At 41.6% G+C, this 17411-nt stretch overlaps 2 protein-coding genes across 5 annotated transcripts in view; one reads left to right on the forward strand and one right to left on the reverse strand.

The window, feature by feature from the left end:
- The window catches only part of TEX12 (testis expressed 12), a 220867-nt gene that overhangs the window by 149967 nt on the left and 53489 nt on the right, over positions 1 to 17411 (reverse strand). The window lies entirely within an intron of this gene.
- LOC141111118 (interleukin-18-like) overlaps positions 1 to 17411 on the forward strand; it is a 91459-nt gene that overhangs the window by 17226 nt on the left and 56822 nt on the right. For 2 of the 3 annotated variants that reach the window (XM_073603148.1, XM_073603150.1), the window contains exon 2: positions 1028 to 1077. Coding sequence is in view for 1 of the 3 variants with exons in the window: in XM_073603147.1 (XP_073459248.1) it covers positions 14076 to 14099 (24 nt within the window). In the remaining 2 variants the exon portion in view is untranslated. Of the gene's footprint in view, positions 1 to 1027; positions 1078 to 13888; positions 14100 to 17411 lie in introns of those variants that run through there. The other variant, XM_073603147.1, reaches the window with a different exon arrangement.

Consider the following 17411-nt stretch of genomic DNA (forward strand, 5'->3'; position numbering starts at 1 on the left):
ATAAAAATAAACAAATTTCTTCATCAGTTTAGGCCGATATATATTCTTCTACATATTTTTGGTAAAAAAGTCACAATAAGCGTATATTGATTGGTTTGCTCAAAAGTTATAGCATCTACAAAATAGGGGATAGATTTATGGCATTTTTATTAATTTTTATTTTTACTAGTTATGGCGGCGACCTGTGATTTTTAGCAGGACTGTGACATTGCGGCGGACAGATCAGACACTTTTGACACTTTTTTGGGACCAGTGACATTTATAGAGCGATCAGTGCTATAAAATTGCACTGATTACTGTATAAATGACACTGGCAGGGAAGGGGTTAACACTAGGGGGCGATCAAGGGGTTAATTGTGTTTCCTGGGAGGTGTTTCTAACTGTGGGGGGGAGGGGACTGACTGGGAGTACAGAGAGATTGCTGTTCCTAATCACTAGGAACAGACGATCACTCTGTACTTCCCTGGCAGAACGGGGATCTGTTTGTTTATATTGACAGATCCCCGCTCCGGCTGTCTGTGGAGCGATTGTGGGCGGCCAGCAGACATCAATGTGCATGTCAGTGCGTGTCTCTTCTGCAATAAAATGCCCCTAAGTGCCTGCTCACCGTCTCCTGCGGCACTGTAAGCTGAGCTGCACATATGCAGCTCAGCTTACAGTGCCGAGCAATGGGATTATAGGCAGAACACATTAACATTAATAAATAATCACGCTTGACCCAAACCTGTGGATTGAATAGACCATGGACCTTTATTATAGGTATTAAAAAAATAATACATTTATTATATCAATTTTAAAAATTTAAATAATGAAATAATTAGGTACACAATGCTCATAACATAAGTATTAACATTTTATATAGAGTATAACCATATAGCTCAGCTATTGAAGCTCAAGCTACCAATTTCAATTAAACTTCAGAGAAATGGACAAACCTCATAAATAGAGCCACAACGGGTGGGACGTGTGTCCTCTAATTCCTCCCGCCGACTACCTATCTAATGACATATCCTCTCTCTTTTTATAGGTGACAGAAGACTGTTTTTGGACAACTACCAACTCATTAACCAATCACTGGTAAGTGTTTACATTTACATTTTTTTTTAACAGCTTCTAGCAACTTTCATAGTGATGATATTGATAATGATGCGGTCTAATTAACTTTACAATCTGTGCACAGTTCCTCTAAATTCCTGCAAATCCCAATAGTGTTACTGGTGGTAATAAAACCAGATCTACAATATATAACATATGTGAATACAAATTCCAAAATCTCATATAGTGAGACTGCATCTATGTGCAAATCTAAACGAATAAGTGGATGACATGTGAATAATCTAAATGTACAAGTGGTGTAGATAATGATAAATATAATAAATCACTAGCCAAACTCAAAAGCTGTAATAACATCTGGAAATGCAAAAATGCAAAACACCAAGACTCATAAAAGTAGGGCTTGTATGATAATATTGCATCCAAATAGCTATGCCCCCAAAACAAAGTTAATAATGTCCAATTACAAGTAATAGTGTAAGTCTGTTTTGTTTCTTAGACCACTCTTAAAGAGGGAGTCCAACTAAAAGAAGACACCGGTTCAGAACCATACATGTATAATTATAAAGTGTTTTCTGCCACCTAACCGCCCGTTATTTCAAAGTAATTTGTAATTATTCTGCTGAATTCTTAAAGCGGTAGTAAACCCGCTGAATTTTTTTTTTCATTCCCTACACCTGTAAGGGAAAATGCATAATGAGCTAGTATGCACCGCATACTAGCTCATTATGAGATACTTACCTTAGAACGAGGCGCCGGCATCTCACCAGGTCCACGCCAAGGGAGCTGACATTTCCCCTCGGTTTGTCTTCCGGGTATCGTGGCTCCGGCGCTGTGAGTGGCCGGAGCCTCAATGTTATCACTCCTGCGCATGCGCGCGGGAGACTTCTTTCCGGCAAGGTCCGGAGTTTGCCGGGCTTTCAGATGAGAATTCTCTGTGTGCATGCGCCACTGCAGTCAGCGGCTCATTGCGAGGGGAATATCTCCTAAACCGTACAGGTTTAGGAGATATTTTTTTTACCTACAGTAAAAGTTTTAAAAATAGGTATACAACCGCTTTAATTATTCTATATAACTGTAGAACGTGTTATCAGCAAAATTAACAATATTACTTGTCCATCTGGTTATAAAAAAGAAGATTAAAAAGAATTAGGCTTATTAGTGATCTCTGAGGAACACCACTGCAAACATTGTTCAATGTACAGTTAGGTCCATATATATTTGGACACAGGTACAGCCTTCATACTTTTGGCGCTGTATGCCACCAAAATAAAATTAAAACAAAACAATCCAAATGAAATTGATTTGCAGACTTTCAGCTTTAATTCAAGGGGTTGAACATAAATATCAAGTACAAATTTTAGGAACTGCAACCATTTTTATACACAGCCCCCCCCCCCCCCCCCCCCCCCCATTTTCAGGGGTTCAAATGTAATTGGACAAATTAATATAATCATAATATAATCATAAATAAAATGTTAATTTTTAATATGTTGTTGATAAACTTTTACTGTCAATGACTGCCTGAAGCCTGGAACCCATGGACATTACCAAAGACTGGGTTTCCTCTTTTCTGATGCTTTGCCAGGCTCTAACTGCAGCTGTCTTCAGTTGTTCTTTGTTTGTGGGTCTTTCTGCCTTTAGTTTTGCCTTCAGCAAGTGAAATGCATGCTCAATTGGGTTGAGATCAGGCGATTGACTCGGCCATTACAGAATATTCTACTTCTTTTCCTTCAAAAGCTCCTATGTTTCTTTTGCGGTGTGTTTTGGATCATTGTCCATCTGTACAGGGGGTCCCCTAGTTACAAACATCCGACTTACAAACGACTCCTACTTACAAACGGAGGGTGACAACAGGAAGTGAGAGGAAATCTACCCCTAGGAAGGGAAATTCCTGTAAGAGCTATTATGGGGAAAAGGTACCTCCACTGATGCTTTATCACCAAGGCTTGTTTCCACAACAACCCAAAATTTTCAAAATCCAATTGTCATTGGGACAGAAAGTGAGGTGAAATCTTCTGAAGAGGAGCACAGACAGCAAAACAAATGTTACAGGGGTGTTAACCCTTCCCTGTGCTATCCACAAAGCTTAAAAATTGTTTTTTTGGCTGGAGCTACACTTAAAAAATGTAGCTGTTCCGACTTACAAACAGATTCAACTTAAGAACAAACCTACAGTCCCTATCTTGTTTGTAACCCGGGGACCCCCTGTACTGTGAAGCGCTGTCCAATGAACTTTGCTGCATTTGGCTGAATCCGGGCTGACAGTATATCTCTAAACACTGCAGAATTCATCCGGCTGCTTTTGTCTTTTGTCACATCATCAATAAACACCAATGACCCAGTGCCACTTGGAGCCACGCATGCCCATGCCATCACACTGCCTCCACCATGTTTTACAGATGACATTGTGTGCTTTGGATCATGAGCTGTTCCAAGCCTTCTCCACACTTTTTTCTACCCGTCATTCTGGTACAGATTAATCTTAGTTTCATCCGTCCAAAGAATGCTTTTCCAGAACTGGTCTGGCTTTTTTAGATTTTTTTCAGCAAAGTCTAATCTGGCTTTTCTATTCTTCATGCTAATGAAAGGTTTGCACCTTGTGGTGAACCCTCTGTATTTGCTCTTGTGAAGTCTTCTCTTGATTGTGGACTTTGACAACAATACGCCCACCTCCTGGAGAGTGTCCTTCACTTGTCTGGATGTTGTGAATGGGTTTTTCTTTACCATGGAGAGGATCCTGCAATCATCAACCACTGTTGTCTTCTGTGGAAGTGCAGGCCTTTTTATGTTGCTGAGCTCACCAGTGCGTTCTTCTTTCCTCAAAATGTACCAAACTGTTGATTTTACCACTCCTAATGTTGCTGCTATCTCTCTGATCTCCTTTGAATGCATGATGTAGGTTCACAGCAATAGTTTCCTAATGCAAATACCACACTTAGAATCAACTCCAGACCTTTTACCTGCTAAATTCATGAAGAAATAATGGAGTAGCCTACACTTGGCCATGAAACAGCTTTTGATTCAATTATCCAATTACTTTTGGCTCCTTGAAAAAGGGTGATGGCTATTTTTAAGAGCTCTAATTCCTAAACCCTTCCTCCGATTTGGCTGTACATACCCTCAAATTAAATCTAAGAGTGTGCACTTTCAGCCCATAACTATAACTATAGCTTGAATATGTTTTGGTAAGTATCTGAAATTGTGCCTATGTTCGAATATATATATATGGACCTAACTGTACATACACTATATTGCCAAAAGTATTGGGACACCTGCCTTTACCCACACATAAACTTTAATGGCATCCCAGTCTTGGTCCATAGGGTTTAATATTGAGTTGGCCCTCCCTTTTGCAGCTATAACTGCTTCAACCCTTCTGGGAAGGCTGTCTACAAGGTTTAGGAGTGTATCTATGGGAATGTTTGACCATTTTTCGAGAAGTACATTTGTGAGGTCAAGCACTGATGTTGGACGGGAAGGCCTGGCTCACAGTCTCCACTCTAATTCATCCCAAAGGTGTTCCATCGGGTTGAGGTCAGGACTCTGTGCAGGCCAGTCAAGTTTCTCCACCCACAAATTCACTCATCCATGTCTTTATGGACCTTGCTTTGTGCACTGGTGCTCAGTCATGTTGGAATAGGAAGGGGACATCCCCAAACTGTTCCCACAAAGTTGAGAGCATGAAATTGTCTAAAATATCTTGGTATACTGATGCCTTAAGAGTTGCCTTCACTGGAACTAAGAGGCCAAGCCCAACCGCTGATAAACAACCCCACACCATAATCCCCGCTCCACCAAATGATTTGGACCAGGGTAGGCTCTTAGTCCCTTAGAGTATCACAATGTGTTGTGAACTGCATCCTGGAGTACCTCCAACTTCCTTGTAGATACTGGTCGCAGCTCTACCACTGCATGAAATGCTAGCCCACCTGGCTGCCTCTTCACCAGTCCACTCGACTGTCTCTTCACCAGTCTACCCGACTGCTCCAAAAGATTTATATACACCACTGTCTTCCAGAGAGACCTGCTACATTTCGCAGTCTCTCCCCTTGTAAATCCCTGCACCATGCTGTAAAACTCACTGTCCTCCTTGCTCCCGCTGCCTCTCAGGAAAGACTCCCTCCAACTGCTTCTGTGGTAGGATTCTTTGAGGCAACACCTGAGCCCCAGCCCGAGGTAGAGCACCCCCCCACCCCCACACTAGGGGGTTCGCCTCAAGTGCCACCGACAGTCTCCTCAGCACTCCTTCTCCATCTTCCACCCAACTCCCCTGCCAGCACGACTCATTCATACTTAGGGGCTGGCCTGACCACCCTGCCGGGCCCACTGCCTGGGGATTGGCCAAGCTTCCCTGAGTGTGCGGGACAACCCTCCTAGCCTTTGCCCTCCATCTTCCAGAACATTTTCCAACATTCCAGAACCAGGGGGAGGCACCAGCAAGCTGCCTGCATGAGTCATCCATTGGATTGGACACGGCTGATCACGTGGTAAAGAGCCTCCGCCGGAGGCTTTTTACCAAGATCAGTGTAGCGGTGTGTCAGACTGACACACCGCTCCACCGATCGCCGCGATGCGCGCCCCCGGGGGCGCGCTGCGGCATGTTATCCTGCTGGACGTCATATGACGTCCAGTCAGGATAACAGAACCACTTCCCGGACGTCAATCCGCTATAGGGCGGGCGGGAAGTGGTTAAAGTAATGATGGTACAACGGTAACTGGAATTATAATCGCATAGCCATGATAATAATCATAATCATAATAGGTGCCGGAAATGGCATGCCCGGAACCTGGTAGCTGGAGTTTTAATCGCATGGTAATAATAATGGTCATAGTGGGTGCCCGAAATGGTGTGCCCGGGACCTGGTATGAAAAAAGCATAATACTGGTAATGATATAAAAATATTAAAAATAATGATGACATCAGAGTGCAAATAGTTAAGGTTGAAGCATCAAGTGTAGCTCGACGCGTTTCGTGGATGGTTTTCTCCACTCATCAGGAGCTGATGCAGTGCAAACCTGTAAGATATATATATATAATAAACCTCCATCTTAATAGAGAGGAGTAAAATAGATCTATTCACAAAATGGTTGGTCAGAAGACATACACTTACCAACCTTGGCACTGAGTGCGACGCACGGCAAATGGCACGGCGTGAGCCAGAGGCAACAAACCCCAGCACGGGAGCTGAGGCAGCATAATATGTCTGAGTGGCAACGGGTGATGGAATGGCAGTGTCCGGATAATGGGGGGGTGTCCATGTGACAGCAATGATAATGGAGAGCTTGTCAGAATGAAGGGATATCTGGGAACAAAATGTTAATTTGTAGATGGTAATTATTTGTAATCTGAAATAAAATTAGTAATATTGAATACTGTATAGATAATGTACCCAAAGATACCCTTGTATATGATGTTAATAGATAATATTATGGAAGTAATGAAATTAGTAATATTGAGTAATGTATAAATAGTGTACCCAAAGATACCCTTGTGTATGATGTTGATAGATAATATTATGGAAGTAATAGTAATAGAAACCTTTATATATAATATTGATAGATAGTATTGTGGGAGTCATGGTGAAACAATTAAAATAGTGACTAGTGCAGATCTAGATGGTGTGATTTGTTAGAAAGGGAGTGTTAAAAATAGATAGTGACTAATGTATGAGACAGGATGTGCAGTGAAACAAAGCAGGAGCATAACAGGGAAAGTGAGCCCATAAACCAAAGACTTACCCGATGCTATAGGTCAAGCACAAACAGCAGGAGGAGAACAGCTGGTGTGTTGAGACCCCAATCGGAGACAGGCCATGTGAACAGCCCACTCAGATTGGGGGACATATAAGTATATGCCGCCAACGCCACGTGCGTGAGCCTGGCGGGAGGAGGGGGCGGCGTCCGCACCTGAGCTGAGTAATCGCTCAGTGTTTGGCGCCAAAACCGTCCTCCTCCCAGAGGTGAGTCACGCAGATGACGCTCCAAGCGTCAGCGCGGTGACGTCAGTTACGACGTCCCGCGCATGACGCAGGGACCGTGGCGCCGATGCGCTGGATGATAACCGCCCGAACCTCCCAAAGGGGAGGAGGGGGAGGGTCCAAGGAGCGCATCGCAGCTCCCGCACCGAGGAAGAAAGCCCCAGCACAAAACCGTGACAAGAGCCACGCTGACGCAAAACAGTGGCAGAACTGTGGGGTTGAATGTATAGCAAAAAACTAAAGTCAATGTATATAGCAGCAACTAGTACAGGACATGCCATCCGTGGTAACATAAAGGAAATAAGTACAAGCATAACAATATGTGTAAAGGATACGACTGTTCCAAAAATACAGCCCTTTGTAGGGTCTGCATAGAACCTCTCGCGTAGATAGCAGGGGAACACTGTTAATCCAACTATCCAAACGCTTCCATCCCGGTACTATATTTGGCATAAAGAGGGGAGTTTGGGACTTTAAATGAGGCGCACTTGTCGCCTCCATCCCGGAATCAGGTATATACAAAAAGGGGAGTTGGGACTTTAAATGAAGCGGTTGGAATGCGGAGGGTTGAAAAATGTAAATTTAATAGTCATAGTAAATAAAATACAAGGATTTCACATATATCAACACACATAAATGTTTTTGCATAAAAATAAAGCATATAGTATGGAAAAATACATACAGTAGATATAAAATCATACTAGGTAGATGGTAATTAAAGTAATGATGGTACAACGGTAACTGGAATTATAATCGCATAGCCATGATAATAATAATTATAATTCCAGTTACCGTTGTACCATCATTACTTTAATTACCATCTACCTAGTATGATTTTATATCTACTGTATGTATTTTTCCATACTATATGCTTTATTTTTATGCAAAAACATTTATGTGTGTTGACATATGTGAAATCCTTGTATTTTATTTACTATGACTATTAAATTTACATTTTTCAACCCTCCGCATTCCAACCGCTTCATTTAAAGTCCCAACTCCCCTTTTTGTATATACCTGATTCCGGGATGGAGGCGACAAGTGCGCCTCATTTAAAGTCCCAAACTCCCCTCTTTATGCCAAATATGTTGGCGATGTGCTCACCTAGTCTGACCTGTAACTTCCTGGTGGTACGCTCTACGTATTCTAACCCGCAAGGGCACCTTAAAAGGTATAATACACATTTTGTGGTATAGGTAATAAAAGATTTAACAAATATGTGGTACCTGTCCCAACTGATGTAAATTCAGTTAGTCTTCTCCCTTTAAACTCATTAATTTTACAAATCTGGCATTTTCTGCAGGGGTAGAAACCCTTCAAATCACCAAAGAAAGTAGGCCTTGTGGGTGGATCCGGGACATTAGGTGCTATAAAATGCCTAAGGTTCAAGGCACCCCTGAATAGCACACAAGGTTTGTCTGCCAACAGAGGCCCCAAAACCCTATCATTTTTAATGATGGGCCAATGTCTTTTAATTATTCGTTTTATGGCCCAGTGCTGACTGGAGTAGGTGGTCAGAAAAGCTAGTCCAAAATCCTCCCTATTCTCTGCTTGTGGGGATTTGTTGGCTGGGAGGGATTGACGATCTCTATTGCCCACTTCCGTTATTATTGAATCCAGGGCCTGGCTCCCATAGCCCTTAGTCAAGAATCTGGATTTGAGAACCAAAGCTTCTGTTTTATAGTCCTCTAGATTGGTGCAATTGCGCCTGAGTCGCAAAAATTGTCCCTTCGGAACTGATCATGAAATCATTCTGTTTCATGATAAAAAATTTGATTCATGATCGGTTACTGTTTTTTTCTTATTGGAATATTGTTTCATTTATATAAGTTTTTGTCTCTGAAGGGTGACACGAATGATTTCCAGCCATTGGTTTCTTTCCTCCCCGATTTTTAATCTCTAATTTTTAATGGTGATATAATATAATTAATTGCATTTGAAGCAATATTGTGTTTGTCCACAAGATGGCACTACGACAGCTTCATGTAGTTTTATATGTCTTAATTAAGTTAGTTAGCATCAGGGGTGCTTGACACTCCCCCTGTATTGTTAGCTGATTTCAGCTCCAAGTATCCTCCTAGTGCAACCAATGGCTGAACCTTTTTTGTTTTGCCGTTTGGGTATATAATGCGCGGACGTGTAGGCGTGCCCCTGATGATGTCATTTCTGACGAAACGGCCGTAGGGTAGACACGCTCGTACCGACTGCGCATGCAGTTTCGATATCTTAGTGGAGCTTGTTTTAAACGTCCTTGCAAGGAAAACTTTTATGGATGCCTGTTTGGCAAATTTTTTAATAAAGGAAAGTCAAAACGCTCTATACTATTGGAGTTTCTTTCTTTCCTCTTGGATATTTTACTATCGTTGAGTGATCACTCCTGATTGGACCACTACCTGGAGGCTTATGGTGACCGTCTGCTGACACACATCCACCATCCTGGATGAGATCCATCCGTTGAGAAGACAACACACCAAGTTGATGTTATTATGCCTCTGATTAGAGGCCGTCTGGTAAGCCTTTAATCTATTCAAGGTGATGTGCGTTCACTGATTTATTTATACAACAAAGTCACTTTAAACTCTTTATGGACACTTTATGTTTGTTTATGCATTTTGAACTTTACTAAGACAGGTGGATGTGGTGGTGATAACCACGCACATATCCCTATAGTGAAGCACCTTTTTCACCTACTTGTTTGATTATTTATGGACTAATTATATGATTTATTTCACTATTTATGGATCACATATAACAGATATTTAATTAATATTACTAATTTTGGGTTTTATATATTTTATATATATCCAGCGCTGCACTTCTTTTTATACATATCTAGCAGTGCCCCTTATCAGGGTTATAGTGTACAGCTGCAGGATACCAGTTCACAGGTTGTTGTATTCACATAATAATTTTTCTGCACACCTAGCGCAAATTTTTTTCTTTAGAATTTTTGGTTATTTTGATAAACATTATTTGCTGCTGGTGTATCCGTAATGGATATTTTCGAATATAGGTCCCAGATTGTTACTAATACAGAAGGGGTTTCTGATGGTAATGATGACCCGAGAGATGATTTAGCAGGCTGCTTTTTAAGATTAAAAAACTTAACCATCGCTGAGGTCCATACCAGGTGGGACATAGCGTATTTGGAGGAATATGTTTGATTAAATATGGTCCCTAGGAGACTCAGATGGGATGTTAACCCTCAAAAGGAAGATAGTGAGTTAACCGAATGGTTCAAATATTTTAATGAGGCGGGAGTAAACTTTTTACAGTTTCTAATAGCAAAAAAGAAATGAAAATTAACTACACTTGATTTGGAAATAAACAACATCAAGAGTAAGTTAACACCCTTCAAGAGTGAATCGGAGTACATGCAGAGATCGGAAGCTTTAAAAAGTATTTTGATCAAAGAGGAATCTGAACAAACAATAAAGAAAAAAAGGAAATATAACAGAGACATTAAAGACTATAGTGACAATATAGTCTTTAGGTGGCAGGTTATAGCCTCCCCTGAACCGTCACCAGTTACCACCTTAATTGATCCACGGCCCACCCCTGTAGAAAATAGTGGAGCCACTACACGTCATGCTTCTCCTAAACCTCCAAGAGGTAGAGCAGGCTCACATCAACATCAGGGCCACTCCAGGGGTGGAGGGGGAAGAAGAGGTTCCCTCCCTCGCCCTAACTATCAATCACCGCCCCCTTGGAGGCATTGGGAGGAACAACACCCTCACCTTAATCACACTGAAGCACCTAACCCTCATGGGCATAATGATCCACAGGCTCAATATGGGGTGGTTACTAGGAATAGATATACCCCCCTATCTAAAAACACCAGAGGGTTTAATCCAAAAACAGGTAGGAGTTATGATGTTCCCCATCCCTCCTGCAAATCCTGTTGGTTCAGGAAGGCCAACAGGGGAGGCCTAAAAAGAAATGGGGACGGAAGAGAGGGAGCAGAGGGGGGAGGAATCTTCACCCCAAAAAGAAGGAGAACTTAGACACCAATGGTATCATTAATCTCAGTAGTAAGGAACTAACTAAGGAAGAACTCTTGACCCTAAGTAAGGGATTAAAATTTGCCCCAGCTCGGAACCTTAATAAGTTCCAAACTTTCATAGATATACATAAGTACACAAGGAAATTGAACATCAAAAGGTATATCATGAGTGATCCAGCTAGACAACTGGTAAGGGAAACCTCTACCATTGTTCATTCTAACTTGTCTAACGCCTCGCTTTTCAACCCCCCCCCCGGGAAATTTGGCTCCAAATGTCAACATTTTCTGGGATTTGGTTATTAAAGACTTGGCAAGTTTGAATACAAGAGCTATTCGATCCAAGCAGGACATTACTGCGGGAATGGAATCTCTCTGTAGTAGGAAAGATATAGTGGTCCACCCTGCCGACAAGGGAGGGGCCATTGTCATTTTGGATAAGGAAGCTTATTCTAATGAAATGAAGCGGATCCTATCGGATTCCGAGACATACTCTCCCCTGTCGGCAGATCCCACTTCTAAATTTAAGCAAAATTTGAGAACACTCGTTCAGAAAGGTTCAGATATGGGCATTCTGAACAGAAAGAATATTTGGTACCCTTGGCACCACAGCTGCCAGTTATGTACATATTGCCTAAGATACACAAAACCTTGGTTAATCCCCCTGGGAGACCCATCATCAGTGGGATTGACTCTGTTACAGCACGAGTTGGTAAGTACATTGACAAGTACTTGCAACCACTGGGGATGGGGACCCCTTCTTTCTTAAAAGATACCAAGCATGTTATTAACCTACTTGGCGAGATAGAGTGGAAGTCAACATATTTACTGGTAACTGCAGACGTTGCATCGCTTTACACGGCTATTTCTCACCGTTTAGGCCATGAGGCGGTGCAGCATTTCCTTTATCGAGACTCCAGTATCTCGATCACGCAAAGCAAATTTGTGTTGGAGCTACTGGACTTCTCGATGAAGCATAATTATTTTTGGTATAGTGGTACCTATTACTTACAGAAGAAGGGAGTAGCCATGGAAGCAAAATTTGCTCCCAGCATGGCCAACTTATTCATGGCTAAATGGGAGGAAGATGTGGTACTACACGAGAGGCGTGATGAGCTTATTCTATGGAAAAGGTTCATTGATGATGTTCTTTTTATATGGGATGGTGACATTGAATCTGTCATGACCTTTCTATCCTTTCTGAATAGTAATGATAGGGGCATTGTTCTTACACATGAGGTAAATCCCTTCCAGATTCATTTTTTGGACTTAAAAATAACCATAGAAAATGGGAGGATCATTACATCCACATATTTTAAAACGACAGACAGGAACGGATATATCCCATTAGATTCTTGCCATCACCGTTCCTGGCTGTCAGCAGTTCCGAAGGGACAATTTTTGCGACTTAGGCGCAATTGCACCAATCTAGAGGACCATAAGATTTTTGACTAAGGGCTATGGGAGCCAGGCCCTGGATTCAATAATAATGGAAGTGGGCAATAGAAATCGTCAAGCCCTCCTAGCCAACAAATCACCACAAGCAGAGAATAGGGAGGATTTTGGACTAGCTTTTCTGACCACCTACTCCAGTCAGCACTGGACCATAAAACAAATAATTAAAAGACATTGGCCCATCATTAAAAATGATAGGGTTATGGGGCCTCTGTTGGTGGACAAACCTTGTGTGCTATTCAGGGGTGCCTTGAACCTTAGGCATTTTATAGCACCTAATGTCCCGGATCCACCCACAAGGCCTACTTTCTTTAGTGATTTGAAGGGTTTCTACCCCTGCAGAAAATGCCAGATTTGTAAAATTAATGTGTTTAATGGGAGAAGACTAACTGAGTTTACATCAGTTGGGACAGGTACCACATATTTGATTAAATCTTTTATTACCTGTACCACAAAATGTGTATTATACCTTTTAAGGTGCCCTTGCGGGTTAGAATACGTAGAGCGTACCACCAGGAAGTTACAGGTCAGAGTAGGTGAGCACATTGCTAACATACGAAGGGGTTTTGATAAACATAATGTTTCGAAACATTATGACCTTAAACATAATAGGGACCCCACAGGTACAACGTTTTTTGCTCTGGAAAAATATACACCACACTGGAGGGGTAGTAATGGTAAACGCAGCATATCCTGGAGTGAGACCAACTGGATATACAGATTGGGATGCCATGTACCCATGGGCTTAAATGTGGAGTGGGACATCAACTGTTTTATTAATAACAATTGATGCCCCCCCCCCCCCCTGGCCTCCTTCTTTTTGTCTCTTTAATGAAATCATTGTGTTTCATGATAAAAAATTTGATTCATGATTGGCTACTGTTTTTTCCTTATTGGAATATTGTTTCATTTATATAAGTTTTTGTCTCTAAAGGGTGACACGAATGATTTCCAGCCATTGGTTTCTTTCCTCCCCAATTTTTAATCTTTAATTTTTAATGGTAATATAATATAATTAATTGCATTTAAAGCAATATCGTGTTTGTCCACAAGATGGCACTACGACAGCTTCATGTAGATTTATATGTCTTAATTAAGTTAGTTAGCATCAGGGGTGCTTGACACTCCCCCTGTATTGTTAGTTGATTTCAGCTCCAAGTATCCTCCTAGCGCAACCAATGGCTGAACCTTTTCGTTTTGCCGTTTGGGTATATAATGCGCATGCGCGGACGTGTGGGCGTGCCCCTGATGGTGTCATTTCTGACGAAACGGCCGTAGGGTAGACGTGCTCATACCGACTGCGCATGTGCGGAGTTTCGATATCTTAGTGGAGCTTGTTTTAAAGGTCCTTGCAAGGAAAACTTTTATTGATGCCTGTTTGGCGAATTTTTTAATAAAGGAAAGTCAAAACGCTCTATACTATTGGAGTTTCTTTCTTTCCTCTTGGATATTTTACTATCGTTGGGAGTGATCTCTCCTGATTGGACCGCTACCTGGAGGCTTATGGTAACCGTCTGCTGACACACATCCACCATCCCGGATGAGATCCATCCGTTGAGAAGACAACACCCCAAGCTGATGTTATTATGCCTCTGATTAGAGGCTGTCTGGTAAGCCTTTAATCTATTCAAGGTGATGGGCGTTCATCACGGTGGTAGTCACAGATTTATTTATACAACAAAGTCACTTTAAACTCTTTATGGACACTTTATGTTTGTTTATGCATTTTGAACTTTACTAAGACAGGTAGCTGTGGTGGTGATAACCACGCACATATCCCTATAGTGAAGCACCTTCTTCACCTACTTGTTTGATTATTTATGGACTAATTATATAATTTATTTCACTATTTATGGATCACATATAACAGATATTTAATTAATTATTACTAATTTTGGGTTTTTAGTGCATATCAGTGCCACCAATCAGTGCCACCTAACAATGTCCACCAGTGGTGTCAGTCAGTGCCTCATCAGTGCCAGCTAGCAGTGCTGTCTAACAGTCTCACCTACCAGTGCCCATCACTGCCACCCATCAATGCCAGCTATCAGTGCCACCTTTCAGTGCCCTTCAGTGTCAAATACCACCAAAAGAAAGCTCTATTTTTGTGAAAAAAATGATTAAAAATGTCATCTGGGTACAGTGTTGCATGACCGCGCAATTGTCGATCAAATAGTGACAGCTCTGAAAGCTGAAAATTGGTCTGGGCAGCAAGGGGGTTTAAGTGCCCAGTAAGCAAGTGGTTAATTTCCTGCTTGTGTTTCCTGCTAAGATACAAGTCAGATATCAAGTATCCCCTGAAACAAAAATGTCATTTTTGGTGAGATACTCCCAATAGGAAATTACATCTAAAGGGATGCAGGCCCAGCAGCTTTCCTCATTAGAGCCCTGCAGGTGCAGCAACTGATTGATAATTATGAAACCACTGCCATTAGACTCACTTTCCCACATGGACACAGGCAAACACACAGGGATTTCTTCGGAATAATAAAAGGTTGGTTAAAAAGTTTGTTAAAACCCTTGTAATGTACATAGATCACCCAGAGGGGGGTGTTTTTTTTTCTCAACAAAAGTAGATTTACACTTTAAATCGCTCACTGGCTTTTTGTATTTCTTGAGAACCCAGTGGTGGAATTTCCAAACCAGAGTTTGTTTTTACTGTTCTCTCCTCCTCCTCATTCTGCAATGCAAAATGGCAACTTCTCCCCTCCTTCCCTTCCCGCCATAATGATCAGCAGCTGGGCATACTGGGAATTTCCAAGTCACCACTGAGAAATAAAAAAATAACTGACATTTTGTTCAACCTACTGTGACCTGGCCAATACAGAAATATCAGGCTTGCTAGGCGAACACAAAAGCCATTCCATAAGTTGAATGTGGCAATGTGACTCAATCTGGCGAGGTCATCAAACGAAAAGGAGAACTGCTGACATGGCATCAGTTATCGGTATTAATGTGATGCAACATCTCAATTCTTGCACTTCTATGCAGTAAATATTGTTATCCAGACGTTCCGTTTTATTTTTTTAGTTTGATCCAGTTCTGCTTAAAAATGTTGCATTTATGCAATATTGTTTTTAAGATTGTTACCTCAATCACAGATGAGCTTGTCATTGTCAAATGCACAAATGTTCGTGTTTATCCGAAAATCAGGATTTTTAACCACTTCAGCTCCAGGCCTTTTTTTTTTTTGTACACTTTTTTTTTTTTTTTTTTTACATGTAAAAAATCTGTAGTTTTTGCTAGAAAAATAGTTCGAACCCCCAAACATTATATATTTTTTGTCACACAGTATTTGCGCATTTTTCAAACGCAATTTTTTAGGAAAAAATACACTTTCTAAAATTTTAGTGCAAAAAAAAAAATCTCCATTGCCCCTGCGATGAAGTCTATTGGGACCAAACCTATGTCGGGTTGGAGGACATAGCGGTGATGTCAGCAGGCCCACTGGGGAACAGGACGATAATTTCTGAATGCCTGATGTATTCATTTTACTTGTGAGAAGAATACTCTTCTTTTAATGACTTTCTTATACTTGGAAATTGTGCAATGAGCGATTGTGTTCCTTTTGTATACTATACACATGCCTGGTTAATGAACGACGACAACTAATCAGCCGCATTATCGGGTGATCTATTGGATGACACATCTAACATACAGGTCCTGTGAAGGAAGTGTTACCTGCATACCCACAGTGGGGGGTGTTGCCCACTAATGTGTGGCTAAACCTTGTTTGGGGTCTCCTCATCTGGTAAGCGTCCATTTATTATTATATATGCTGGAGCACAGACAAGGGATCACTTGGAGCACTTGTGGACTGTAATTAAGCACATGTGGAGCACCCGTGTGACCACCAGTATTTGAATTTGGGATTCCTCTGTCTATATCAGGGATATGCACAGGGGCGGACTGACCATTCGGGCTCTCGGGCTCTGCCCGAGGGCCCCATGCCCTAAGGGACCCCATCAGGTTTGCCAACCTCAATAAAACCAGAGAAAGTATGTAAAAATCTGTGTTTTTTTTTTTTAATCCCAAGATTATAGCTGCCCCGCCTCTCCAGTACCTTTTCAGTGTGTGTATGTGTATTCTGTGTGTGTGTGTATACTGTGTGTGTATATTGTGTGTCTGTGTGTGTATACTGTATGTGTGTGTGTGTATACTGTGTGTCCCCATAATCTATTGCCTGGGGGCCCCATAATCTCCTATTGCCTGGGGGCCCCATAATCTCCTATTGCCCGGGGGGCCCCATAATCTTCTTCTATTGCCCGGGGGCCCCATAATCTCCTATTGCCCGGGGGCCCCATGAGTTGTCAGTCCGCCCCTGGATATGCAATTAGCGGACCTCCAGCTGTTGCAGAACTACAAGTCTCATGAGGCTTAGCAAGACTCTGACAGCCACAAGCATGACACCCAGAGGCAGAGCATGATCGGACTTGTAGTTTTGCAACAGCTGGAGGACCGCTAATTGCATATCCCTGCTCTATATCATTCGCCAATTTTATGCCACATTTGAAGATTTGGCATTTTGAATAAACATCATTTGAGTTTTTTTATGCTTTGCATAGAATAATTGGTACTTTAATTGAAAATATTCAATTTGTACAGTGCCTTGAAAAAGTATTCATACCCCTTGAAATTTTCCACATTTTGTCATGTTACAACCAAAAACGTAAATGTATTTTATTGGGATTTTGTGTGATAGACCAACACAAAGTGGCCCATAATTGTGAAGTGGAAGGAAAGTGATAAATGGTTTTCAAAATGTTTTACAAATAAATATCTGAAAAGTGTGGTGTGCATTTGTATTCAGCCCCCTTTACTCTGATACCTACAACTAAAGTCTAGTGGAACTAATTGCCTTCAGAAGTCACCTAATTAGTAAATAGAGTCCACCTGTGTGTAATTTAATCTCAGTATAAATA

Source organism: Aquarana catesbeiana, linkage group LG10 (genome assembly GCF_042186555.1).
Source record: "Aquarana catesbeiana isolate 2022-GZ linkage group LG10, ASM4218655v1, whole genome shotgun sequence".
NCBI lineage: Eukaryota > Metazoa > Chordata > Amphibia > Anura > Ranidae > Aquarana > Aquarana catesbeiana.